This window comes from Callorhinus ursinus, unplaced genomic scaffold, assembly GCF_003265705.2.
Source record: "Callorhinus ursinus isolate GAN/ISIS: 27379988/994484 unplaced genomic scaffold, GSC_fseal_2.0 scaffold13, whole genome shotgun sequence".
Classification (NCBI taxonomy): Eukaryota; Metazoa; Chordata; class Mammalia; order Carnivora; family Otariidae; genus Callorhinus; species Callorhinus ursinus.
Genome location: NW_027397075.1, coordinates 40,419,747 through 40,446,981, shown reverse-complemented (window position 1 = coordinate 40,446,981; position 27,235 = coordinate 40,419,747). Strand labels below are relative to the sequence as shown.

Here is a 27,235-nt window from a genome sequence, read left to right as displayed (position 1 = left end):
TTAAGTAAATTTGAAAGTGTTTTGCTGTTTATATTAAAGAACTCTGGAAACAAATATGAATGAGGTGGAAATTTCTATCCTAAAGTTGAGTATATGGGCTAGAATTCCCAGTTTACCTTGGAAAAAACTACACATGTATGCACACACACACGTATGTTTCTGATTTAAACAATATCATATCTTAAGAAATGGGAACTGTGTAAAAGTTGCCTCAGTAGGTTTTTTTCCTTCCATCTGTGTCCCATCCTTGTCATACTCTGCCAGCTAGGGATATTTAAAGAAAATTATTTTTTTTAAGTGTTTTATTTTAATTTCAGTTAGTTAACATACAGTGTTATATTAGTTTCAGGTGTGTAATACAGTGATTCAACATTTCCATACAACACCCAGCGCTCACCACAGCAAGTGCATGCCTTAATCCCTATCACCTATGTAACCCACCCCCAACCCCTCCCCTCTGGTGACCATAGTTCTCTATAATTAAAAGTCTGTTTCTTGGTTTGTCTCTCTGTCTCTCTCTTTTTTCCTTTGCTTGTTTGTTTTGTTTCTTAAATTCCACATATGAGTGAAATCATGTGGTATTTCTTTCTCTGACTGACTTATTTTTTTAATAAAGATTTTACTTATTCATTTGAGAAAGAGAAACAGAGAGAGCACAAGCAGGAGGAGAGGCAGAGGGCGAAGCAGACTCCCTGCTGAGCTGGGAGCCCAACTTGGGGCTCAGTCCCAGGACCTGGAGATCATGACCTGAGCCGAAGGCAGACACAACCCTCTGAGCCACCCAGGCACCCTTCTCTGACTTATTTCACTTAGCATTATATGCTCTAGCTCCATCCATCATTTTTTATTTGCCTTTTTAAGAACGCTCCTCTGGAGGTTACATTTTACTGAATTACTGAACACAAGCTTTATTGCGTAGGTAATAAGGATTTTTAGTTTCTGGTAAACAAAAGCTAATAGCACTTTGAAGTATCTAGGAGATACTAGATTTGGTAGATTATTTTCCATAACAAGCAAACTGAAACCCTTTATAACATTGATGCTTGATATATAACTTTACAAGAAAAAGTTTTCTCTCTACATTTTTCTCTTAGCTTCTACTAAGTATCAGAATACATATTGAAAACCATAAAAATATCTATACTCATATCTAATAATTCCGACCTTGGAAAGACCGAACAGAAACAATTACCTACAGAAGAATCATCATCACATCTTTATTAGTGCCCTTCTCCCCACGAAAGGCCTGAGAGAACTCTATAGGAATAGGGGAATGATTGGGTAAATTTTGACTCAATGGAAAATATATAGCCATTTAAAGATAGTAATGACGAACACCATGTAGAAACATGGAAATGTTTATTATCTATTTTTTTTGAAGCAAATCTGAATACCACATTGTTCCACTCTATGATACCAAGTTGGAAAATGAATACTCAGGATCCATAGACCACAGGTGCACTGAACACTGTTAGTACACCATTCTGGAGGTTCCTGAATACAGTCTGATTCTATCATGTGTGATATCAGGAGAGATGGGTAAATCCAAAAGAGGACTGAAAGTCAGTAGATGGCTCTTATTTGCAGGATTTTCTATATGAGACAACTTTAGATGTTTATATTTGAGCCTTCAGACATTTCCTTAGTCAGTATTATGGATATAATGTTATTACCTACCTCTTCCCCAAGATTTTACAGTGTTTGATCTTATTATTAATTGAGTGACTGTGAATCCTAAATGTACTGTGGCTTTATTTTCAGGATAAGGGAGATCTTGAAGGCATCTCGAAAATTGCAAGGTGATCCAGATTTGCCAATGTCTTTTACTTTGGCCATAGTGGAGTCCGATTCCACAATAGTCTATTATAAACTTACTGATGGATTTATGCTGCCAGACCCTCAGGTCAGTTTTGAGGCAACTATCAGCAAACAGTTAAAAAAAAGAAGAAAATGATAACCTGATTTTAAGTGCAAATCAAGCCATTTAGCTTCCTTTGCCATATGAAAATTCAAGAAAATTATGACCTGATTTTCACACCTCAGAAACTTGGCTGTTTTGTTTAAAGTAATATGTTCCTAGTTTCTACAAAAATAATTAGACTTTTTTTTTACTCTTTGGAGAATTTCATAGTCTCCCAGAGTACTTCATAAATTCTTGATATTATTTGAGAATTAACTGAGGTGGAATGTGAAGGCTTATAATAACTTTAGCCAAAAGAACACTTCTTTAGAAAATGTTAAATTGGTTGACAGTTTGACAGGAACCTTTTAATAAAATAAATGTGTTATGTATGATTTCCTTATATACTTTGTTGGTGTATTTGGGATAATTACATTAAATATCTTTCTGATTTTGCTTTTAAATTACCTTATTTAATATTGGGGGAAAAGTCCATCCTGATCTTTTTTTTTTTTTTTTTTTTTTGTGTTGCAGAATATTTCCCTTAGAAGATGACACCTATACTTCCTGAAGCTTACTGTGAGAGTGGATTTGAGATCCGTCAGCCTGGTTCATCTTTTATCTCAGAGGTGGTTAGGGTTGACTTAGCTGGTCCTATTCCATAAGTTTTTCTTTTTGAAGAATAAAACTTTCCCAGATAGAAGAATTTTTTTGTTGATAAATATAGGGTAGTTGCTCTAGAACTTTCTTACCTGGAGACAGTTTAATTACATTTAAATACAAGTTGATGCTTAGGATGTGTTCAGAGGGGTGGAACACGTGTGTTTCTTCTGTCATCTGCCACCCATAGCTGCCTCATTGTTCATTGCTGCCACTGCTAACACATTGTTGAGACTTACCTTTCTCTAATTCAACCCTCTCAGTGCCTTTTGGCCACTATAGCTAGCCTGCGGTGGTGTTTCATAGATACCTGGACACTTGGAGAGTTTGCTCAGTCTCCTTTTAAATCCCCAATAGAAAGTAACAGTTTTCTTTCTATTGGTTTTTATGTGGCATTTACTGTTGACTTTAAGTCAAAAGTAAAGATATGCTCATCCAGAGTATAAAATTACATCCCTGTCAGACTAATAGGGACCAGAGGAGTGCTACCAATGAGTTACTTCCTACCTAAGTAAAGGAAGTACGGGGCCTTCCTTTCCATTCTTATTACCACCACCCTTATTATATCATGGTTAGAATATTATGTGAGATGGTGAGAAACGGTGTCAGCTTTAAAGACATCTTTATTAAGTAGACCCAGTTATTCCACTTTTGTTAATACCTCCCAGTTATGTTGCCTAAAGTATAAAAATTATATGCACAAAGATTCCAAGTGACATTAATTGTAATAGCCAAAATAATCACTTAAAAGTTTTAGGAAGGGGTCACCAAACTTTTTCTGTAAAGGGCAGAAAAGAAATATTTTAGGCTTCGCAAACCATACAGTCTCTCTTAAAACTTCTCAAATGTGCCATTTGTAGTACAAAAATAACCATGGACAATACGTAAATAAATGGGCATGGCTGTGTTCTAATAAAACTTTATTTACAAATGCAGGGCCATAGTTTGCCAATCCCTGGTATAAGGAAATAGTTAATAAACAGATATAGATAGCCAATGAATGGTACATTATGTACTCATTAAAAATTAGTAATGAATAAATGAAAAACATGAGAAAATAATTAAAAAAGCAAGATATGAAAGTGTGTGAATGGGTAAGTTCATGGCTATAAATAACACACCAAGTATATAATAAAAGGGTGACAAAATAAATTACTAACTGTTCTTATAATAGGGTGGCAGAGCAATAAATGGATGACTTTGTCTTTCTTTAGTATTTAGTATATTTTTTCTTTATTTGTATTACTTTTATAATGTTTTAAAATTAAAAAAAATCTTGAGATCTATATTAGTTTCTGTCATTGCATAATATTACCACAAACTTAGCAACTATAACAACACACATTTAATATCTCAAAGTTGGCTTCAGTCAAGCCAGTCTCCACTGAGACTTGTCTGGGCAAGGGTCACCTTCCTCCCTTATGTGGTTGTTTGAAGCTTTCAATGCCCTGTGGGCTGTTGGACTGATGGTCTCAGTTTCTAGGGGGCTGTTGGCAAGAGGCCACCCTTCCACTCTTTGCCACACGGGCCTTGCCAGCACAACTGGTTGCTTCCTCAAAGCCAGCAAGGGAGACAGTTTCAGCAAGATGGATCTCATAATCTTAAGCAATGTAGTCAGGTAATCCTGTCACTTTTGCCATGTCCTATTGATTAGAAGCAAGTCAAGGCTAACTACTCTAGAAAACAACAGGAACCAAGAATGGAAAAATGGAAAAAAGTAAGAACATTATAAAATGGTGTAAAGCATCATTCTTGGTCTGCAGTAGTTTTTGACTCCTTTCCTTTGCTGATATTTGAATTTCACTTTTATTCTTGATGGAACATCTTGGCAATTCCTTTGGACTCCCTCTGCTTTCTCAGAAGGTCTGAAGATGTACCCATTCAGAACAATGTGTGTTTCTGTGACTCTGGTTGGCACTTTGCAGACCTAAGGATCCTAAAACAATTTATGATCAATTCTTGGGATCTCTGCCATTTGATTCCTTTTGAAGCTTTTTATCACAGTGCGAGAAAAACAGTCTGCATTTTCAGAAAGAAATTTAAGACTTAATGAACATTAGATTTGTATGTCTGATCTGGTGACCAGTGAGCCCCTAGGTAACTACAAGACCAGAAGTATCTTCTGGAGTTGACTCAAAAAGAGCGTTCCCACAGAAATCCTTAAAATTAGGCCTCCATCTCATTGTATGTCCTGGGGTATCTCCTCTGTTTCAGAATGTTCCTTGTGTACTTCACCAAAGCTATTCGGCCCAAAGCCAGCCCGATACCTGTTAATATGAACAATGGTCCAGAACAGTTTGGAAAGGGAGGCAAGCCAGCTGTGACTGTCTCAATAATAGGTAAAGTGATTTCTCTTGTATGATCAAGTAACTGTGGAATTGCAGTTAATTTTGTCTCTCGTTAGACTGTGGGCCGCTTAAGAACACTGCAAGGAACCAAGTCTTTACTTACATCTGTGTATCCCACCACCTTCCACAAATTCACACACACTAGACTCTCAATAAATGTTTAGTGAATGAATGAATGTAGATTGTAGACTTGTTTAATTGCATAGTAGCTTTTACTCTTTGCCTCAAGGCAAACTAAAGTGATCCATTTGGACACCAGAGGGCAGTGCTAAATAAGCACCAAATTTTCAGACTCAAGGAGTAGGTTGGTTAGCTTGAGAAGTGGTGCTCTTGAAAATTTATTTTCAATCTGTGGGAAATAGGCATAAATAAAAATATAAATAAGTTTTATGTGCTAACATCCCCCCTTCTCCTTTCTGGCATGCCTCTAAAATTATACTTTACTGACATTAAATATGTGGCTTGATTCATGCTTTGCTCAAAATATAGATCTATATTTAACAATAAAAGCTTGTTTGGGGCAAGGGTCGGTGGGATGGGTGTTTTTTCTAGACTGTGGTTTTGTTCATAACCATATGAAATGATGTATTCCATTTTTTTTCTTGCAAAAGCCTAACTTACTAAACTTCGGGATCCTATTCCATAGCAAGAATCCCCAGCTCTGAAACACTGAACTGGCTACATACTGGTGGTGAAAGACATAGATTGCTGCCGTCATAAACACAGGCTTTTCCCATAACAGGAGCCCTCTCTGGGTGGGAGCAGGAAGGGGGGAAGGACATTGCTGACTTCTCTCTAGCGCTGTCTTTGCCTTTGCTTTTTGGAGTCCTTAGTCAGTGTCCCCCCTGCGCTGGAAGGGCTCAGTGGAACAATGGGTGATCTAGGTCTCAGGAGTCCCGACTAACCTATTTTGCTTCCCAGGCCTCCGGGCCTCTCTAGATGAATGTGTTCCTAAATGGTATCGATCTCTTGTGAAGAACACGAGGGCAGAGGCACTTTGGAATTCTAAGCTCTACTGAGAATAGCCATCTCTGACAAAGTTCATGTAGTCTGCATTATTTTTTAACTGAAAACTTTTATATGCCTGGAACCAAATGACTTAACCAAAACTTCATGGTGTGTCATCTTGTTCTAAGCCTTTTCCGTTCTGAATTCCTCTCTGAGGTCACATTTTCCACTGCGGCCCTAGCAGGAGGCCTTTTACTGGTGCAGCCCAGTGTTCCTGCCAGAGCCTAGAGCTCTCTGTAGAAGCTCTTTATTCAGCTGCCGTATTTATGTTTAATGTGCAGAATGACGTTGTATCTGAACAATTAGTGCCATTTTACTTTCTTTCAGACCAATAGCTATTCCGATCCTTACCACTCTCACTCCTGCAGCCTAATCCTTTTAATGATCTTTGAATAAGAACTGCTTGTGCTTACAAAGGAAAGAGGAGAGAAAAATCATGGGACTTACTGGGGAGGTGTACTCATAAAATGCTTAGATGATTCTGCAAAATTAAAAACCAACTTAACCAAAATCAAACAAAGATTGGCTTTTTAGGTTTCTGGGTGACTGAATGGAGGTAGTATTAGGAAGTATTTAAGTAAAGGTCACTTCATACATTTATTAATTATTTGCAGACATTGCTGGGCTCCTTCTGTGTGCTTGCATGACTAAGGTAAATGCGGGATACAAAGGTTAATGAGATATGACCTGTGCCCTCAAGGAACTCAGATAAGCAATACAACTCTCCTTAACCAGAACTCTAAAAGGGTGTCAATGTGAGTAAGGAGCACCTGTCATGCAGTGTATGTTTATGAAGTTCATGCATTTTACTTGGTGGTAAAGGGGTTCAACAACTTTTGGTAAATTAAACTGTTTTCAAACAATCATGGTATGTATATTTGTCCCAAAGGACTGAACACTGGAAGCATACAAAGCAATATTATACAATGCTTCTCTCAGGACTTACTGTCTGGCTAGAAAGGAGAAAAACTATGTGTATGAGATAATTTGAGAGCATTTCAAGGCAGTGTTATCTATGAATGCTGAGTTACCATTGTGTAGAGCTGATATCATGTACTTGTTATTATTAACTTATTATCCTCATTTAATAGATGGAGAAATTAGCACACCAAGTCGTTAAGCAATGGCTTCGTGTAGTAGCAGGTGAGTGGATAATGAGGGCTAGAACCAGGTCTCCCAACACCTAGCTCACTGTTCTTTTCAGGATACCATACCACGTATGGTGCAGGGAAATATATTAACATCAAAGAGCTTTTGGGAAGAAAAAGGTAGCTCCAGTTAGTCCTGGAGGGAGTTGGGAAGTGATTTAGGTAGGGATCAGTTAGATTAACTTCTTGTACTCTTGAACAAATGTGTGAAAATGTCAAGCTGTTTGTAGATAGTTTGGAAAACCATATTCATAGGCAATATATTTACAAAGTTTTATTCCAAAGACCAAATACATTCATGTCCATGCTTTTATGCTGGCAAACTTAAAATTACATTTAATGTTAAGTGAGAGAGAGAAAGAGCTCAGGAAGGTTCCCTGCTTGTTGGAGCTAAATTTTGTGCTGGCACAAAGCGTAGACTCTAGGAACTTTTAAATGATGGTTTCACACTCGATGAGAAAGGGTCTTACACCTTAAATATCCCCCTAGTCCTGCTTGCTGTTGCTTGAAATCCTACCATAATTCTACTTCTTAAACATGAAACTTTGATCCAATTTAATTTGACAAACAGTTTTATAGCACCCCATGGGGTAAGGCACAATACTAAGATTTGAAGAGACTATAAGCCCAAATATTTTATTATTAGACTCAACAGATAAAATTAATCTGATAAATTGTTAAAAGAATTTCTAAATGTTTATTCTCAGTTTTTGTACTTACTTCATTGCAGGTCGGCAGTATTTTGTGGATTGATAGCCTGTTCAGACCACACTTTGACTAGCGTGTGTTAGAGCTCAGGTGAGAAGTGATGAGAGCCTGAACCCCACCAGTAGCCTAGGTATATTAGGATGCACTAGACTATGATGCTGTTGGTTCACAACCCAAGAATTTCCCTGGGAGAAACTTGAAACTGGCCCCATCCACAGGGGGTAGGGAGAAAACAAAAGAGAGACAGACCACTCCAGATTGGCAAATGGCAGTTTTAATAAGCAAGGGAACTTAAATATAGGGCTTATCTTGGGTGGCTGCAAGATGAGTAGGTCTCCCCACCCACCCTGCCAGAATCATAGACATTTCTGTAGAGGCCTGAACTTGATTCAGTCACATCTACCGTTCAGATAGTTTCAACAACACATTGCTCTCTCAAAGTCGCCTCCTTGAAAATGACTCCCGTTGTGGGAATGGTGGGCAGAGTGTACATGCCAAGGATAAGGGAGAGCGTGAGGAGCCTCCGATTACCTGGGGTCCAGCTCTTGGGTCAACCAGTGGTCATGTCCTCTTGATGACATGCTGTAATAACCAGTGAATTAGTTTAACAAATGTTTATTTCTTGCTCACATTACAAATCCATTGTCCATAGACTTGAGAGTCCTTACTCTGGGAATCAAGTCAACAGAGCCTCTGCCATCTGGAATGTGGTCAGGTCCAGTGGCAGGAAGAAAAAAGTGTGGTAGTGTCACATACTGCAACTAGATACTTCCACCAAAAGAGCATATATCACCCCTGCCCAACTTCTCTCAGCCAAAGCAAGTCATATGGCTGGCCATGATCACCTTTAAGAAGGAGAGGAAGTACAGATTGTACCATGTTCCTGGACTGAGGAGAAGAAATAGAGAACAGCATTTCCAGGTAAGAGGAAGGAGAGGAGAGATAGCAAGGAGGTCGGCTTAACAGCTGATTAGCTGTGGAAAAGGGGCGGGGGGGCATTAAACCTCACGCTGTTCTGAGTCTGAGTTTAATGTGAATGAGGTTCAGGTTACAGTGGGAAGATAGAGGACATTGCAAGAAGGACAGGGCGCTAGGCACACCCAAAGTGGGAAAAGGGCCAACTTAGGAGACTGGCAAGGAGGGGAGAGCTTGGAAGACAAACTTTTCCCCACTCTTCTGCTCAGGTTCTGGATTTAGTATCTGAGCTAAGAAGGGAGATATGGTATGTTATCAGGAACCTAGGATCACTGTAGACCTACTCTTCTCCTCTTCCACGGGTTGTTACACAGAATATGTTGCCTGGTCTTTTCTTTAGTTCCTAAGAATGAAAAAAAAAAAAAGAGCATGTGTGCTTACAGTGTAGGGGGTGTAGTTGAACCCTGTGAGACTATTTCTGAAGGAAGCTAGCTAAACATGGGTAAATGGATGGGGCTGGGTTTGTGAGAAAGAACCCAGGGGGCTTCTTTTCTGGGATGGAGAATTATCTAGTGGGATCATGAACCTGAACTATTTGGATAGATGTAGGGGGCTGTCCGGGTACATGAGCATGGGATGGGGAGAGAAAATTGGGGGGTAGATACCAGTCCTTAGGGTTTCTCACCAGTCCTTGCTGGCATCTACTGAATGGAGCATCATGCCGCAGTGACTGTGTTCCATACAAGTCACCAGTGTGTCTTCCCAGTCCCTGGCCACAAGATCTCCCAGCTCTGAGTTTCTTTCAGATATTCCTCTCGGGCGCTTGGAAAATATTTGGTTCTATCCCTGAACTCCGTGGGCAAGTGGGGTAACTTTCAGGCTTCCTTGGGTCCTCTTCATCTAGACACGCTTTCTCAGCCAGGCTCTCTTCTCTGCTGATTTCCCTGAATGTGGGGTAAGTGACCCTAAGGGCCTAGGGTCTGTGAGGCTTTACCTGAGCCTGGAGGCAGCAGCCAGAGGTGAGAGGCTGGGTGCTGGCCACAAATTCCCCTCACAGGGATGAGGGAATTGGCACAATTTCCTAGAGTATCTATTGTGTCTCCTCTGCCCCCAGGAACTCAGCCCGACGGGACGGTGCAGGGAACAGAACACAGGTCTCTGCTTAGTGACCCATTCAGTTGTCTAGCTCTTCTGCTTTTGCTCTCCTCTCTTCCTGCAGTTTCCCCCTAGTTTCATCTTACCTTAGGGGTAGAAAAACTATAACCATTTCCAGATCTATTTTTCTTCCAAACATATTGTTTTTGCCAAGATTTCAGGTTTTGAAATTCAAAAGGCAAGAATTTGCCTCTTTTGTTCTGGAGTATAATCCCATCCCTGAGGCAGCATGCCAAGAAATCCTGTATGGGAAACAGTTCACAGGTAACAAGAATAACCAAGAAGGGAAAACATACCATTTAATATATCAAAATATTATCCTGTGACAGTCACAAACAGAAGGTGTTAATTAACATTAACATGCATATTTATACTCACAGGCACTATCTAATTTTCTGAGTGTACATCTTATTTTACCCATCAAACTCCATCCTACCTATCAGTGCTGCAGTACTTGGCACAGAGTAGGAGCTCAGTAAATGTTTTATTGGATAGCATTCAAATGCTCAGAGACAAACTACTCCTCACCCTGTCATATTCTTGCCATTAGCAGGACAGCACACAGATTGGCTGCCTCTCTGCCCTGTCAACCGTACGTAGAAAGAGGAGCCCTAAGTTCCTTGGGCCACCAGAGAGACCTCATCCCATGCTGTATGCTCTTGTAAACGTGCTTATGCTATGAGATCTATTATATTTTGATCCTTTGCCTTAGTAATTTTGAGAAATCAAGACAGGGATTTCTAAACAAAAGTATATCTGCCTGAAAAGCTTACTTAGTATTTTATTACACATTCTGTTCTGTGCTAAAGCTATTCATTTTTATTTATCTAATAATTTTGGGGGGAAACGAAGACATGTGAACACTGCTAAATTTAGAAATTCTGCTTAGAAATGGTAATTCCCAACTCAACTATAAAATTATGGTGATTATACTTCTCTTAATGACTACAGAGGGGATACTGTGATTTTATAAATGGGCAAAAATTGGTCATCTCTTCTCTCATCCCCTATTAGAAAATGTGGTTCCTGTAAATATAATCATGTAGGTATGCTTTTCCTGGACTGCAGGTTCTCATCTTAATCCTTCAGGTTTAAATGAGTGTAATTCACCCCCATGGGACCTTGCTATTCCACTTCTGCAAAATGAAGAAGTTACTGCAGGCACTCCCTGAGATAGAGTCTGTCTCTGCACTTTGGTGGGCCTCCCTTTTCATGAACTCCTTCGTCACTCTCTCCCACCTCCCCCTGGTTTTGAAAAAACTCCTTCCATCCTGGGCTTTGATAATCCTTCATCAGAAATGTGCTCCTTTGAATTTTTGAGGCTCGGGACTGGAAGGCAGAGCTTTGACTTTAGACCATTCAGGGCGATGTGGGAGAGTTATATAATCTCCTTGAGCCTCAGTTTCTCCTCTGGAAAATGATGGACAGAGTATGTCCTTCTAGGTTGTGTTTTCCTCACACATTGAAGTGCTTGTGGGGGGTAATGGAGCCTGGTATTCCCTTCCCTTTGCAGTCTCCAAGCCCTTCCTGTTGAGGGGCACACTGCCACGTTAGGAGGGAATATATGATAACCAGCTGAGAGCCAGGCCTCCAAGAAATGGAACCCAGATGTACAGGAGGGTAGAAAGAAGGTGCGAGATTAAGTGGGAGGTCACCAAAGATAAACTCTGCCCTTTGAAAATGTTACCAGGCCTAACCCTGCTGCTGCTATAGCTGCTGGTGGTGGTGATGATGGATGATGATGATGATGATGACGACAACGACAATAAAATTTTTTGGTCCCATTTTGGGAAACCCTTTGAATTCAAATAATTGCACAAGAGTAAGATTAGCTATGTAGTTGGAAGCTTACATCAAGTAGGGGAAATTTCCACTGCAGGGGAGCTGTATTGGGACAATTCATGGGGAGTAAAAACAACCAAGTTAAACTTAGCTCAACACGGCACAAAAGCACATTGAAAAATACCCTCTAAATAGAAGCTGTACTGTTCAGGGTGGGTTTAAGTCATGGGACCTGGCATGGAGCCTTCTGTTGATGGTGAGTATTGGGCCTCTTCTTGAAGGAATGAATAAGTAAAGAAACACGAAATAGTAACAACTTGTATCTGTATAGCATGCTTGCTTACTTTAGAGTGGAGGATGTATGGGGTTTTATTTTGTTCTCTTCTGTATTCCCAGAGCTTAGAATATTGCCTGACACAGAGTGGGGTTCCAAAAATATTTGTGGAAGGAAATAAAAAAAAATGAATACATAAAAATAATGTCAAGTGATGATAATACTTGAAGAAAGTAAAAGAGGGTAAGGGAACAGGGTGCAATGAGAATGCAACTCCAGGTAGGCTGGTCAGGAATGGCTTTTTTCTGCACATGACATTGGAGCAGAGACCAGAATCCAGTGAAGGAGTGAGACAGGTAAATAACTGGAGGATTAGCCCCTTGTATACAAAGGGAACAGCACGTGCAAGTGTCCTGAAGTGAAAGCATGATGAGTGGCATCTTAGATTCTGCATTTCTTTTTTTTTTTTCTTTTAAGATTTCATTTATTTTTGAGAAAGAAAGAGCATAAGCAGGGGGGAGCGGCAGGCAGAGGGAGAAGTAGGCTCCCCATGGAGCAGGAAGCCCGATGCGGGGCTCAATCCCAGCCAAAGCCAGACGCTTAAACATCTGAGCCACCCAGGCGCTGTAGATTCTGCATTTCTTTTCTTTTCTTTTTTTTTTTTTGGTTAACTTCTTTTTAAATTTTTTATTGTTATGTTAATCACCATACATTACATCATTAGTTTTTCATGTAGTGTTCCATGATTCATTGTTTGTGCATAACACCCAGTGCTCCATGCAGAACGTGCCCTCTTTAATACCCATCATCAGGCTAACCCATCCCCCAGCCCCCCTCCCCTCTAGAACCCTCAGTTTGTTTTTCAGGGTCCATCATCTCTCATGGTTCATCTCCCCCTCCGATTTACCCCCCTTCATTCTTCCCCTCCTGCTATCTTCTTCTTCTTTTTTTTTTCTTAACATACATTGCATTATTTGTTTCAGAGGTACAGATCTGTGATTAAACATTCTTGAACAATTCACAGCGCTCACCATAGCACATACCCTCCCCAATGTATATCACCCAGCCACCCCATCCCCCCCCCCCCCCCCCACTACTCCAGCAACCTTCAGTTTGTTTCCTGAGATTCAGAATTCCTCATATCAGTGAGGTCATTTGATACATGTCTTTCTCTGATTGACTTATTTCACTCACCATAACACCCTCCAGTTCCAACCACGTCGTTGCAAATGGCAAGATCTCATTCCTTTTGATGGCTGTATAATATTCCATTGTGTATATATACCACTTCTTCTTTATCCATTCATCTGTCGATGGACATCTTGGCTCTTTCTACAGTTTGGCTATTGTGGACATTGCTGCTGTAAACATTGGGGTGCATGTACCCCTTCAGATCCCTGCATTTGTATCTTTGTGGTAAATACCCAGTAGTGCAATTGCTGGATTGTATGGTAGCTCTATTTTCAACTGTTTGAGGAACCTCCATACTGTTTTCCAGAGTGATTGCACCAGCTTGCATTCCCACCAACAGTGTAGGAGGGTTCCCCTTTCTCCGCATCCCGGCCAACATCTGTCATTTCCTGACTTGTTAATTTTAGCCATTCTGACTGGTGTGAGGTGGTATCTCATTGAGGTTTTGATTTGGATTTCCCTGATGCCGAGCGATGTTGAGCACTTTTTCATGTGCCTGTTGGCCATTTGGATGTCTTCTTTGGAAAAATGTCTGTTCATGTCGTCTGCCATTTCTTGATTGGATTATTTGTTCTTTGGGTGTTGAGATTGATAAGTTCTTTATAGATTTTGGATACTAGCCCTTTATCTGATATGTCATTTGCAAATATTTTCTCCCATTCTGTCAGTTGTCTTTTGGTTTTGTGGACTCTTTCTTTTGCTGTGCAAAAGCTTTTTATCTTGATGAAATCCCAATAGTTCATTTTTGCCCTTGCTTCCCTTGCCTTTGGCGATGTTTCTAGGAAGAAGTTGCTGCGTCTGAGGTCGAAGAGGTTGCTGCCTGTGTTCTCCTTTAGGATTGTGATAGACTCCTGTCTCACGTTTAGGTCTTTCAACCATTTGGAGTCTTTTTTTGTGTGTGGTGTAAGGAAATGGTCCAGTTTCATTCTTCTGCATGTGGCTGTCCAATTTTCCCAACACCATTTGTTGAAGAGACTGTCTTTTTTCCATTGGACATTCTTTCCTGCTTTGTCAAAGATGAGTTGACCGTCGAGTTGAGGGTCCATTTCTGGGCTCTCTATTCTGTTCCATTGATCTACGTGTCTGTTTTTGTGCCAGTGCCATACTGTCTTGATGATGACAGATTTGTAATAGAGCTGGAAGTCCGGAATTGTGATGCCGCCAGCTTTGCTTTTCTTTTTCAACATTCCTCTGGCTATTCGGGGTCTCTTCTGGTTCCATACAAATTTTAGGATTATTTGTTCCATTTCTTTGAAAAAAGTGGATGGTATTTTGATGCGGATGGCATTGAATGTGTAGATTGTTCTAGGTAACATTGACATCTTCACAATGTTTGTTCTTCCAATCCATGAGCAGGGAACGTTTTTCCATTTCTTTGTGTCTTCTTAAATTTCTTTCATGAGTATTTTATAGTTTTCTGAGTACAGATCCTTTGCCTCTTTGGTTAGATTTATTCCTAGGTATCTTATGGTTTTGGCTGCAATTGTAAATGAGATTGACTCCTTAATTTGTCTCTTCTGTCTTGTTGGTGTATAGGAATGCCACTGATTTCTGTGCATTGATTTTATATCCTGCCACTTTACTGACTTCCTGTATGAGTTCTAGCAGTTTTGGGGTGGAGTCTTTTGGGTTTTCCACATATAGTATCATATCATCTGCAAAGAGTGAGAGTTTGACTTCCTCTTTGCCGATTTGGATGCCTTTGATTTGTTTTTGTTGTCTGACTGCTGTGGCTAGGACTTCTAATGCTATGTTGAATAGCAGTGGTGATAGTGGACGTCCCTGCCGCCTTCCTGACCTTAGGGGGAAAGCTATCACCTTTTCCCTATTGAGAATGATATTCACTGTAGGTTTTTCATAGATGGCTTTTATGATATTGAGGTATGTACCCTCTATCCCTATATTCTGAAGAGTTTTGATCAAGAAAGGATGCTGTACTTTGTCAAATGCTTTTTCTGCATCTCTTGAGAGGATCGTATGATTCTTGTTCTTTCTTTTGTTAATGTATTGTATCACGTTGATTGATTTGCGGATGTTGAACCAACCTTGCAGCCCAGGGATAAATCCCACTTGGTCGTGGTGAAGAATCCTTTTAATGTACTGTTGGATCCTATTGGCTAGTATTTTGGTGAGAATTTTTGCATCCATGTTCATCAAGGATATTGGTCTGTAATTCTCCTTTTTGATGGGGTCTTTGTCTGGTTTTGGGATCAAGGTAATGGTGGCCTCATAAAATGAGTTTGGAAGTTTTCCTTCCATTTCTATTTTTTGGAACAGTTTCAGGAGAATAGGTATTAATTCTTCTTTAAATGTCTGATAGAATTCCCCTGGGAAGCCATCTGGCCCTGGGCTTTTGTTTGTTGGGAGATTTTTCGTGACTGCTTCAATTTCCTTAGTGGTTATAGGTCTGTTCAGGTTTTCTATTTCTTCCTGGTTCAATTTTGGTAGTTGATACCTCTCTAGGAATGCGTCCATTTCTTCCAGGTTATCTAATTTGCTGGCATATAGTTGCTCATTATATGTTCTTCTAATTGTTTGTATTTCTTTGGTGTTGGTTGTGATCTCTCCTCTTTCATTCATGATTTTGTTGATTTGGGTCATTTCTCTTTTCTTTTTGATAAGTCTGGCCTGGAGTTTATCAATCCTGTGAATTCTTTCAAAGAACCAGCTCCTAGTTTCGTTGATCTGTTCTACTGTTCTTTTGGTTTCTATATCTTTGATTTCTGCTCTGATCTTTATTTTTTCTCTTCTCCTACTGGGTTTAGGCTTTATTTGCTGTTTTTTTTTTCTAGCTCCTTTAGGTGTAGGGTTAGGTTGTGTATTTGAGAGCTTTCTTGTTTCTTGAGAAAGGCTTGTATTGCTATATACTTTCCTCTTAGGACTGCCTTGGCTATGTCCCAAAGATTTTGAACAGTTGTGTTTTCATTTTCATTGGTTTCCATGAATTTTTTAAATTCTTCTTTAATTTCCTGGTTGACCCATTCATTCTTTAGTAGGATGCTCTTTAGCCTCCATGTATTTGAGTTCTTTCTGACTTTCCTCTTGTGATTGAGTTCTAGTTTCAAAGCACTGTGGTCTGAAAATATGCAGGGAATAATCCCAATCTTTTGGTAGTGGTTGAGACCTGATTTGTGACCTAGGATGTGATCTCTTCTGGAGAATGTTCCATGGGCACTAGAGAAGAATGTGTATTCCGTTGCTTTGGGATGGAATGTTCTGAGTATGTCTGTGAAGTCCATTTGGTCCAGTGTGTCATTTAAAGTCTTTATTTCCTTGTTGATCTTTTGCTTAGATGATCTGTCCATTTCAATGAGGGGGGGTGTTAAAATCCCCCACTATTATTGTATTGTTGTCAATGTGTTTCTTCGCTTTTATTATTAATTGCCTTATATAATTGGCTGCTCCCATGTTAGGGGCATAGATATTTACAATTGTTAGATCTTCTTGTTGGATAGACCCTTTAAGTAGGATATAGTGTCCTTCCTCATCTCTTATTACAGTCTTTGTTTTAAAATCTAATTTGTCTGATAGAAGGATCGCCACCCCAGCTTCTTTTGGTGTCCATTAGCATGGTAAATGGTTTTCCACCCCCTCACTTTCAATGTGCGGGTGTCTTTGGGTCTAAAATGAGTCACTTGCAGACAGCATATTGATGGGTCTTGTTTTTTAATCCAATCTGATAGCCCGTGTCTTTTGATTGCGGCATTTAGCCCATTTACATTCAGGGTAACTATTGAAAGATAAGAATTTAGTGCCATTGTATTGCCTGTAAGGTGACTGTTACTGTATATTGTCTGTGTTCCTTTTGGTCTATGCTGCTTTTAGGCTCTCTCTTTGCTTAGAGGACCCCTTTCAATATTTCTTGGAGGGCTGGTTTCATGTTTGCAAATTCCTTTAGTTTCTGTTTGTCCTGGAAGCTTTTTATCTCTCCTTCAATTTTCAGTGACAGCCTAGCTGGATATAGTATTCTTGGCTGCATATTTTTCTCGTTTAGTGCTCTGAAGATATCATGCCAGTCCTTTCTGGCCTGTCAGGTCTCTGTGGATAGGTCTGTTGCCAATCTAATGTTTCTACCATTATAGGTTACATATCTCTTCTCCCGAGCTGCTTTCAAGATTTTCTCTTTGTCTCTGAGACTCGTAAGTTTTGGGTGTTGACCTATTTTTATTGATTTTGAGAGGGGTTCTCTGTGCCTCCTGGATTTTGATGCCTGTTTCCTTCCCCACATTAGGGAAGTTCTCTGCTATAATTTGCTCCAATATACCTTCTGCCTCTCTCTCTCTTTCTTCTTCTTCTGGGATCCCAATTATTCTAATCTTGTTTCGTCTTATCGTATTGCTTATCTCTCGAATTCTGCCCTCCTGATCCAGTAGTTGTTTATCTCTCTTTTTCTCAGCTTCTTTATTTTCTATCATTTGGTCTTCTATATCGCTGATTCTCTCTTCTGCCTCATTTATCCTAGTAGTTAATGCCCCCATTTTTTATTGTACCTCATTAATAGCCTTTTTGATTTCGATTTGGTTAGATTTTAGTTCTTTTATTTCTTCAGGAAGGGTGTCTCTAATAACTTCCATGCTTTTTTCAAGTCCAGCTAGAATCTTTAAAATCATGATTCTGAACTCTAGGTCCGACATGGTACTAATGTCTGTATTGAGTAGATCCCTGGCAGACAGTACTACCTTTTGTTCTTTTTGCTGAGGTGATTTTATTTGTCTTGTCATTTTGTCCAGAGGAGAATAGATGAATGAGAGAACAAAATGCTAACAGGTTAACAATGTCCCCAGCAAGTTTACTCTAAACAAATCAGAAAAGACCTGAAACCAGGGGAAAAGAAAGGGAAAGAAAGAGGAAAAAAAAAAGAAAAAGATAAAAACAAACAAAAACAGAACAAAACAAAAAAAAACCAGAATATGATCAAATATGATCAGGCTAGTGCATAGGTCTGTGCCACACACTAGATTTTGGGTGTATTTTGGTCTGTTAGAAGAAAGTGCCTCCTAAAATTTTAAAGAGAGAAAAACTTATATATGTACAAAATAAGGGTTGATGCAATGAAGGGTTGGAAGATGACTGTAAAGATGAAAATTATAAAATATTTTATAAAAGGAATTGATAAGATAAGAAGTTGTTTAAAAAAAAAAAAAATTTAAAAAAAAAAAAGGGAGAGAATGTGATCAGGCAGGAGACTAGAACAAAGCCATACACTAGTGATTTAGGGTATATTTTGATCTGTTAGAAGAAACTATCTCAAAATTTTAAAGAGAGAACAACTTATATATATATACCAAAAATATGGGTAACTACTCTGAAGGGATAGAATATGACTCTAAAAATGAAAAATAAAAATGTTTTTTTTTAAAAAAAGGGATTGATAAGATGTTGGTTGAAAAAGGGAAAAAGAAAAATAAAAAAAAAACAGTTAAAAAAATTAACTTTGAAAAACTAATGAATCATGGTAAAAAAGCCATGAATTCTATGAGCAGTATTCCCCTAGCGCTGGAGTTCTCCCGTTCTCCTTGATCGGTAAACTTGGTCTTGGCTGGCTGTTCCTGCTGATCTTCTGGGGGAGGGGCCTGTTGCCATGGTTCCCAAATGTCTTTGCCAGAGGCGGAATTGCCCCGCCCTTGTCGGTCTGGGCTAAGCAATCTGCTCGGGTTTGCTCTCGGGAACTTTTGTTCCCTGCAAGTTCTCAGTACAGCTTTGGAGGATGAGAGTGAAAATGGTGGCCTCCCAATCTCCGCCCAGAGGAGCCGAGGACTCGGGGCCCCCTTCCTCAGTGCGCCCCCAGAGAAAAGCAGTCAATCACTCCCGTCTCCCCGGTCTCCGGCAGCACTCCATGCTCACCCAGCCTGTGACTGAGTGTTTCTATCTCTGGCACCCGACCCCGTGTGGAGTCTCCAAACCCAGCAGATCCCTGCAGTGTGCTCCTGCGCCGCTCCTCCCCAGGGGAGGAAGGGGAGTCTCCCCGGATCTGCCATTTGTTGGGTCCCTGCTGGAGGAGCAATGGCCCGACTGGGCCGCGGATCATGGTTTATGGCAACCCTGAGCTGAGAGCCCGTGCCTTGGCTCCGTCTCGGCAGCCGGCTTCCCTGCTCCGATACCTGGGAGCTCTGCCGCACTCAGGCACCCCCGGTGTTTCTGTGACCCCGAGGGTCCTGAGAACACACTGTCCCGCGAGGGTTCCACCCCCAGCTTAGCCACTCGAGCGACGTTCCTCAGCAGAGCCGACTTCTCAAAGTTCTGATTTTGTGCTCCGCGGCTCTATCACTTGCCAGAAGCGGCCGATGGAGGCCCCCTCCCCCGCCGTCTATCCTCCCGAATATCGCCTCGGATTCACTTCTCCGCACGTCCTACCTTCCAGTAAGTGGTCGCTTCTCTGTTCGGAGAGTTGTTGCTATTCTTTTCTTCGATCTCCTGTTGAGTTCGAAGGTGTTCAGAATGGTTTGATCCCTATTCAGCCGAATTCCTGAGACCAGACGAAATCCAGGTCTCCTACCCCTCTGCCATCTTGCTCTGCCCTATATTCTGCATTTCTAATAAGCTCTCAGGTGTTGCCAGTGTAGCTGGTTCTGTGAACCACACTTTCAGTAGCAAGGATTCAAACTAGAGCTTGATCACGGAGTCAGTAGCTAAAATGAGGTGGTCATGGAACTGAGAGAGGAGGTAATTGCATGAGAAAAAGAGGATAAAAAACTGCATATGCAAAATAATCTTATCTATATAAAATATGTATGCAAATATGGATATTAAAAATATTAATAATGTCTTCCTCAGTAAGGTCACATTTTAGCTAATTTAGATTCTCTTCAGAATATTGCAAAAATTCTACCACATGTATATATCCCTTTTATATTCAGAAAATAATATTTTTAAAAAGTTAATTTACAAACTGAAATATGTCTTTAAGACCCTGAGTTCAAAATGTACACAAAATTTTCTAAATAAAAAAAATAAGTATAGACATAGAGAATTGGCTGGGGTTTTTTAGGAAAGGCTTCATAGAGGGGATGATTTTGAACCAAATCTAAGTAAGTGAAGCATAAGTTTCGGCTTTTAGCAACTTCTCTCTTATTTTCTTGTTCTAATGTGGGAGTGGGGAGGGGATGTGGGGCACGCGTAGTATACTAGTTATTTATTGCTGTGTAACAAATTATTCCACAACTCATCTGCTTAAAACATGTAACATTTATTATCTTACAGTTTCTGTGATTTAGAAATTTGGGACCTGCTTAGCTGGGTGGCTCTGGCTCAGCATCTCTCATGAAGTTATCTTAAAGACGCAGGCTGGAACTTTGGTCATCTGAAGGCTTGACTGGGACTGGCTGGGGCATCCAAGATGATTGGCAGGAGGCCTCAGTACCTTGTTGCATGGAACTCTCCATATGCCTATTTGATTTTCTCTACAATGTGGCAGCTGGCTTCCTGAGTGAATGATCTGAGAGAGATAGAGACAGAGACAGAGAGAGAGAAAGGAGAGGGAGAGAGAGAATGGAGGAGAGAGAATGCCTTTTATGATATACATGACCCTTCAGCTTTCTTCTATTCATTCACAGAAACATGTCACTAAGTACAGACCATACTGCAGGGGAGGAAAATTAAAGTCTACCTTCTGAAAGGAGACTGTGGATATATTTTTCAACCACCACAGGTAGAATGGGGTGTGATAGTTCAAGGGCTTTCTAATTTTCATTTGAAGTGAACTGTATAAGAATAGAAAGATAGAATACTGTGGCCTGCCTTGTTAGTCATCTAGCATGCCTGATGTTTAGCAGAGCACAGGGTGGAAAAGATGAAGGGTAGGAGGATGTGGTGAGCAAAATATCTAGAAGGTAATGTGAGCCACAATGTAATCTTAAGTTTTCTAGTAGCCACATTGGAAGATGTAAAAAGAAACAGGTACAATTAATTTTAATATGTTGTTAGTGCAATATAGGCAAAATATTCTCATTTTACATATACTCAATATAAAAGTTATTAATGAGATATTTTATATTCTTTTTTCTCTCTACTAACCCCTTGGAATCTGATGTGCATTTTAAACTTATAGCACCCTTTACTTTGGATTAGCACTGTTTCAGGTGCTCGGTAGCAACATGTGGCTAGTGGTCACCATATTGGACAGTTTAAGTCTAGAGAGCTAGGCCAGAAACAGGTCACTGAGAAAGAACCTTGGGCACAATCCAATATGCAAATGATGGGCCCAGTAAAAGCCTTAAGCTGGAGAGTAGTATGATCAGACTTCTATTTTAAAAATCACTCTGGCTACCTGTGTTTAGGACCTGGAGGAATGAGCAGGCATGACTGGCCTAAGAGACTGTTGGAATATTCTGTGTGAGAGTTTGAACGAGGCTCGTTACAATGAGGATGGAGAAGAGAAGATGTAAGTAAGATAGAAAGCAAGGAGGTGGGTTTGTACTTGGTTCAGTGATCACTTAGATGTGGGGAAGTAGGAGGTCAGAAGAGAGAGAAACCTAGAATGATTCCAAGGCTTGGGTGATTGACAGGATATAAAAAGGAAATACAGGACACAACATATTTTGCCCTGGGAAGATGGCAAGGGAAGATTACATATGTAGATTTGGAAAAGTTTTGATTGAGATAATTGTGCAGGAGAGAGAGAGATCTCTCATAGAGAACTAGATAGGTAAATATGGAGCTAAGCAGAAAAATCCCAGCTTCAAGTAGAATCATCACTGAGCTTCTTCCTTCTATGTAACATCACTATGAAACTACAGAGCACTTTGGAGAGTTCCAGTCTCTCAGTTGCTCATTGTGGAGGCAGAATTAGCTGAGGAGGAAGGAGCAGAAGCACCACAGGTATAGGCCTCTGAGCAGTGGGCACCAGTCTGGGAGGCCTGCTTTCCTAGCCTGATGACCCAGTTGCTTGGGAGCAGGGGAGATGCTATGGGAGCCACACCAAGGAGTCATCTTAGAGGAGGGAAAGGGGCCCCTCTGCCTGAACATTGTGTTGGGGGATGGGGAATCGAGGAGGAGAAAGTGTCCAGATTAGGCATCAGAAGTTAAGAATTCCTGTCCTGGAATGTGGTTGTCTCCACCTCTGATAGAACCTATCCTGTGAGTGAAGTGTGTCCAACCACTTCCTCTTCATTACTAGAAATGATGCCTTAGTGCAGGGGTTGCAAACTGAAATGCCTGCAGGGGTCACGCAGATCATCTAGAGAAGTGAAGTGAATGCAGAGCACGCACAGTGGGCTCAGCCAAGGGGAGTTGCTGCCACTCATTGCTAGGAGATTTTTGTGAAGTGGCAACAAGAATCTAGTTGCCAGATATTCTGATCTTTTTGTGCATGTGAATTTTTTTGTGACGTTTTCTGACTTTTAAATATTGGAAAAATTTTATTTAAATGCTGCAAACCAAACCAAATATGTCTGTGGGCTCCCAGCCCACAGTCCACCAATTTTTGACATTGGTCTGAATGCTTTATATCATTATATATCATGCTTTCTTATATTTTTCTACTTATGTTTCCTACTGTAACCACCATTGTTTGTGTGGATTGTTTCTGTTTGTTTGCTTGCTTCTTTGTTTTTATTCCCTTTCTACAATGGGTCAGACCTTATTTGTTGATCAATTTCATATTTGGAAGGTGGACAGACCTACAGGAGGTATTGAGAAGCTTCATTCTTCTGGGACCTAAAATGGCAGACCACATGAAAATGATATATCCCCCGGCAGATTCAGACCTCAGAATTGCGATGAGACAGGAGTAGTTAAATATGCAATTGGACATATTTTGGTGATGATTCTTCTAATAAACTGGAAGATAATTTAAAGCAGATCTGTATTTAATAACAAAATGAAACATTAAAGTCATTTATGAGAGTATTAGGTCTTATGATGGAAAAATGTTACTTTTTCCAGTGCTCAAAACTAAACATTTCTTTATAAAAATTGAAGAATGAAGTAAAATAGAAAATACAAGAGGAAAACCAGTGAGGGAAAATGGGAGAGAAATACATGGGATAAATGGATTTATTATGCATTACCCATGGATATTATGGAGCTATGTGCCTTAGGTTTGTAGAAGAGAGGCGATGCTCTCTCATCACCTCCTTATTCTTCTTCTCTCTTTCCTACCTATGGACAGAGTTGCTATAGATTGGTGAGATTCTAGGACACTGGACCATGTTTGCCAATAGGTCCATTAAAAGATCATGGACTGTTCATTAAAAGATTGTGCACATTGTCTACACAAAGACTTATACACAGGTATTCATAGAAGTTTTATTCTTAATAAGCAAAACCTGGAAACAACTTGAATGTTCATCAGTAGGGGAATAGACAAATGAACAGTAGTGTATCCATACAATGGACTAGTACTCAGCAATAAGGAACAAAAATTATGATATACACAAGAACATGAATGACACACAAAACATTCTGTTGAACAAAAGTCAGAGCCCAAAGAGTTCATACTATATGATTCAATTTATGTGAACTCCTAGAAGAGCCAAATCTAATCTATGGTGACTGAAAATATATCCACGACTGCTTAGAGCTTGGGATGGTAGGCGTGGAATACAAAAAAAGCATGAAGGAATTTGGGGGCAGCGGTGGGTGACAGAAGCGATCTCTATCTTGATTGGGGTGGAGGTTACTACACGTGCAGTTAGAGTTTCAAAATTTGCCAAACTTACACTTAAAACAAGTGTATATTATTTTACGTAAATTATACCTTAGTACAGTTCATTTAAACACAAGGGTTATGTACAAAGGGTATCGTTCTCTCCTCCTGTACCTTTTTCACCTGTGCTGCAGAAGCAGTTACTAGACCTAGCTCTCCTTTCTGCTTCCATGTGGCATAAATGGGGAGAAGGACAGGGCCTTCCTGCTTGGGACATAGCCAGCCAAGTTTTGGCTCCCACCTCGAAGCATCAAACATTTCTATCTCCATTTATGGTAGATGAGGGGTGGTGAAATCTTGAAGTTGGGTTTGGGCTTATGGGGAGAAAAAGTGTTCCTGCTCTGAGCTCTCAGCCTTGTGCTCTAAGCCCAGCTTACAAAGGCTCTGCATCAATAGGTGGATGGATAAATGGCATAGGAGCCCGACTTCAGCTGAGAATAGGACACTTACTTTGCTTTCCTTTACCTTTGTTCTGTAGGTAGATAACTCCCTCAGTGGTATTTGGGAGAGGGGTAACTAAGGTTTAGGACATGATTTGGGTATTTCTAGGACCCTTGGGTAAATGCCATCTAAACATCGTAATTATTTCTAAGATATATCTTCCACAGACATACCATGTTCATTCAGGCCTCAGTACCTTTGCACATAATATTGCTTCAACCAGGAGTGCCATTCTCCAGTCTTAATTCCTCTCTGGCTGGTCAAATGCTTACCTTTCAAAGTCCAACTTGAATCATTGACCCTAATCCTTTCCACTGACCAGTCTCAAAACAGATCTGTGTATTTCTTGCTACATGATACAAAAGAAGGGAAAGGAGCTTGAGAGTCATACAAGTCTGCATTCACGTTTGACCTGCCGTTTGCTATGTGACTTTGAGCAAGTTATTTATCCTCTCTGAGCCCTAGTGTGTGTATGTATGTGTGTGTATATATATATATATATATATATATATATATATATAGTCACTGAGGTTTAGTGATTGATATATATATATTATGTACTTTTTTTATTTCTAAAAAAGTGATGATAATTCCTACTTTTTAGGGTGGTTGTGTATATTATATGAAATAATTAAAGTACACAATTTACAAAATGAAGATGCAGAATATATTCTAGCTGTGATGATTATTAGACTCTGGTGGCAATAACAGCCACCAGCCTGTTCTTGCATCTAAGTGTGGACTTGTGACATGGAAACCATGGAACGTGACTGCCGTGTGTCACTCTTGGGGTAAGAATTTTAGAAGAGGGTGTGCCTTCTCCACCATCTCTGTCACCAGCAACACCTGTGTTGGAAGAAACAAGCTTATTTTGTGTTAGGTCCCTGAAATCCCAGGGTTTGTTTATTATATCTAGTGAATTTAGAAATTTAGAAATTGGCACTTTGAGGTGAGGGGTTAATGGAAGAGAAACCTAAAATATGTTGCATTGCCTCCAGTTGGATGGTACGTGGCTCAGACACTGATCTGGAAGGCTGGGAAGGTGGAGACCCATGGAAATGATAGCAAAGCATTTGGTAAATCTGTTGCTGGTGATAATTTAAAAGCAGGCCAAGTGCTGGAGAAGCTTTTTGTCTCCAGAGGCTGGTTGTCACTTATTGTGTTTAGCAAGGTATAACAAGACAGATCTGCTCAGGCAAGATTTGGTATGTTTGAGAATAGAAATGAAAGAGACTAGGTAGAGTCCAGAAATGTGATACTTCACGGGACCAGAAAAGAAAACTACTTATTGACCCCAACTAGTAGAAGATACGCCTGAAAAAGGCTTCGAGCAACAGAGTTCCACTTAAAAATCTGTTTAGTAGATGCTATGTTAGCTTCCATAGAGGTTATAAAATAACTAGGGATTGTTCTCTACCCTCAAAGAGTTTGTAATTACTTTAATCAAGATTTTATACACTCATCATATTTGAGTTTGTAATTACTTTAAAAAAAGGAAGAAGAAGAAGTAGATGTGTACAAATAACTGTGGTGGAAGACAGTCAATGATTGAAACGTGTTCCTTTAAATAATGGAAGAATTACAGCCTTCTAGGAGAACCCAGAGTAGGGTTCTCAAGGGGAAAGGGGGGCTTGGACCTTGGTTACCTGTCAAGCCCTCAGACCCATGAATGAATGAACCTCAGTTGTCTTTCAAACTCATTTTCATCTTTTTGAAATATGAGGGTTCATATTTGGTCTGTGGGGTAGTAGCATAGAGGGTGTCCCTCCAGCCAGCCTGTGACTTTTCTACTGACTTTCTTCCCTAACTTTACAAGTAGTCCGGGCTGAGACTTGAATAGGTTCCCCTCTTAGAGCCTCATTTTTATAAAGGCATAAGAGGACCCTGCTCTCCTCCTCCTTCTTCAACTGACTCGCCGGTATGATACCGCCCAGACGTTAAAGCACAGTGTTTGCAGAGACGGCTTGTTTTGATTATCTGTTGTTTTTTAAATAGTCATTCTCTGGGCAAACAATGAGAACTTTCAGCTTCTTATTGTTTCCCGGCATGAGCCTAGTACCTTTTCAGCTTGTTTTTATTGTCTCTTTGGCGGCGCAGAGCATTTATCTAAATATAGAATGGTACAACACTATGGACAGGACTGGAATAAGATAAAATTTTCTTTCCAATCAATTCCCTTGCATCTTCTAGTGAACACTAGGTACTGTTCTTTTGTCAAAGTGGCGAGAGTAGGCAGCAGAAAGAAATTATATTGAGCTGTGGCACTTTCCAAAGCAGAAGTCAATCACTGCAAGACCTTCAAGGTAGCAAGTCCAAGGTAGTTGATGCTTTGGATGCTAGCTCTCCTGTGACCTTCAGCAGACTACACAGTGATGGTCAGCAGCATATACCTGCCCACTGGAGGCAGGGCAGTGTCCTACCCCACAGACCAAATATGAACCCTCATATTTCAAAAAGATGAAAATGAGTTTGAAAGGCATCAGCAGACCCAGATTGGATCTCCTGCCCCACACTTATTTCAGGGTGACCTTGGTTAAGCTGCTCAACTTCATCTAGAAAATGGGTGATACTAAAAAAAACCTGTCTCTACGGTTCTTATGAGGGTTAAAGGAAATGACTATATATAAATTACTCAGTACATTTTCAAGAAATGGTAGCTATTATTTTTTGTAGGCTGATATTTTATAGTATTAATGTTTCAAATGTGACCACATCTTTAATTTTGTTTCTGGGAGAAATAATCTATATAAATTTATTTATGATATTAATAAAAAGCAGCTCTCACCTTTCTTATGAATCAGATACAAGTCCCTTATTACCTTCATTCATTCTGGTAAGAGGGTCTCATTGCTGGAGGCAGTGCTGTGTAATGGTTAGAGCAGGGACTCTGGCACTAGTCCTTGGGGTTTGAATCCTAGTGTGTGATCTTGAAGTTAAGAAGTTGCTTAACTTCTCCGCGACATAACCTCTATCTGCAATTCCAAAACGATACTTTCCATGAGTGTTACCACACACTATAGATCTTCCTATTTTTGGTGCAGAAATATTGAGTCTAGGGAA

At 40.1% G+C, this 27,235-nt stretch overlaps 1 protein-coding gene and 1 long non-coding RNA gene across 11 annotated transcripts in view; one reads left to right on the top strand and one right to left on the bottom strand.

The window, feature by feature from the left end:
* The window catches only part of TSEN15 (tRNA splicing endonuclease subunit 15), a 109,243-nt gene that overhangs the window by 18,926 nt on the left and 63,082 nt on the right, over positions 1–27,235 (top strand). For 5 of the 6 annotated variants that reach the window (XM_073900118.1, XM_073900117.1, XM_073900119.1 and 2 more), the window contains exon 4: positions 4,775–4,899. In XM_073900118.1, coding sequence (XP_073756219.1) covers positions 4,775–4,899 — 125 coding nt within the window. Of the gene's footprint in view, positions 1–1,761; positions 1,904–2,434; positions 2,607–4,774; positions 4,900–27,235 lie in introns of those variants that run through there. The other variant, XM_025878033.2, reaches the window with a different exon arrangement.
* LOC112828764 (uncharacterized) overlaps positions 20,277–27,235 on the bottom strand; it is a 41,999-nt gene continuing 35,040 nt past the window's right edge. For 2 of the 5 annotated variants that reach the window (XR_012380552.1, XR_012380556.1), the window contains exons 6-8: positions 26,961–27,143; positions 24,448–24,524; positions 20,277–20,524 (exon numbers count right to left, since the gene is read on the bottom strand). This is a non-coding gene — a long non-coding RNA (uncharacterized lncRNA). Of the gene's footprint in view, positions 20,525–24,447; positions 24,525–24,898; positions 25,022–26,960; positions 27,144–27,235 lie in introns of those variants that run through there. The other 3 variants (XR_012380553.1, XR_012380555.1, XR_012380554.1) reach the window with 3 other exon arrangements.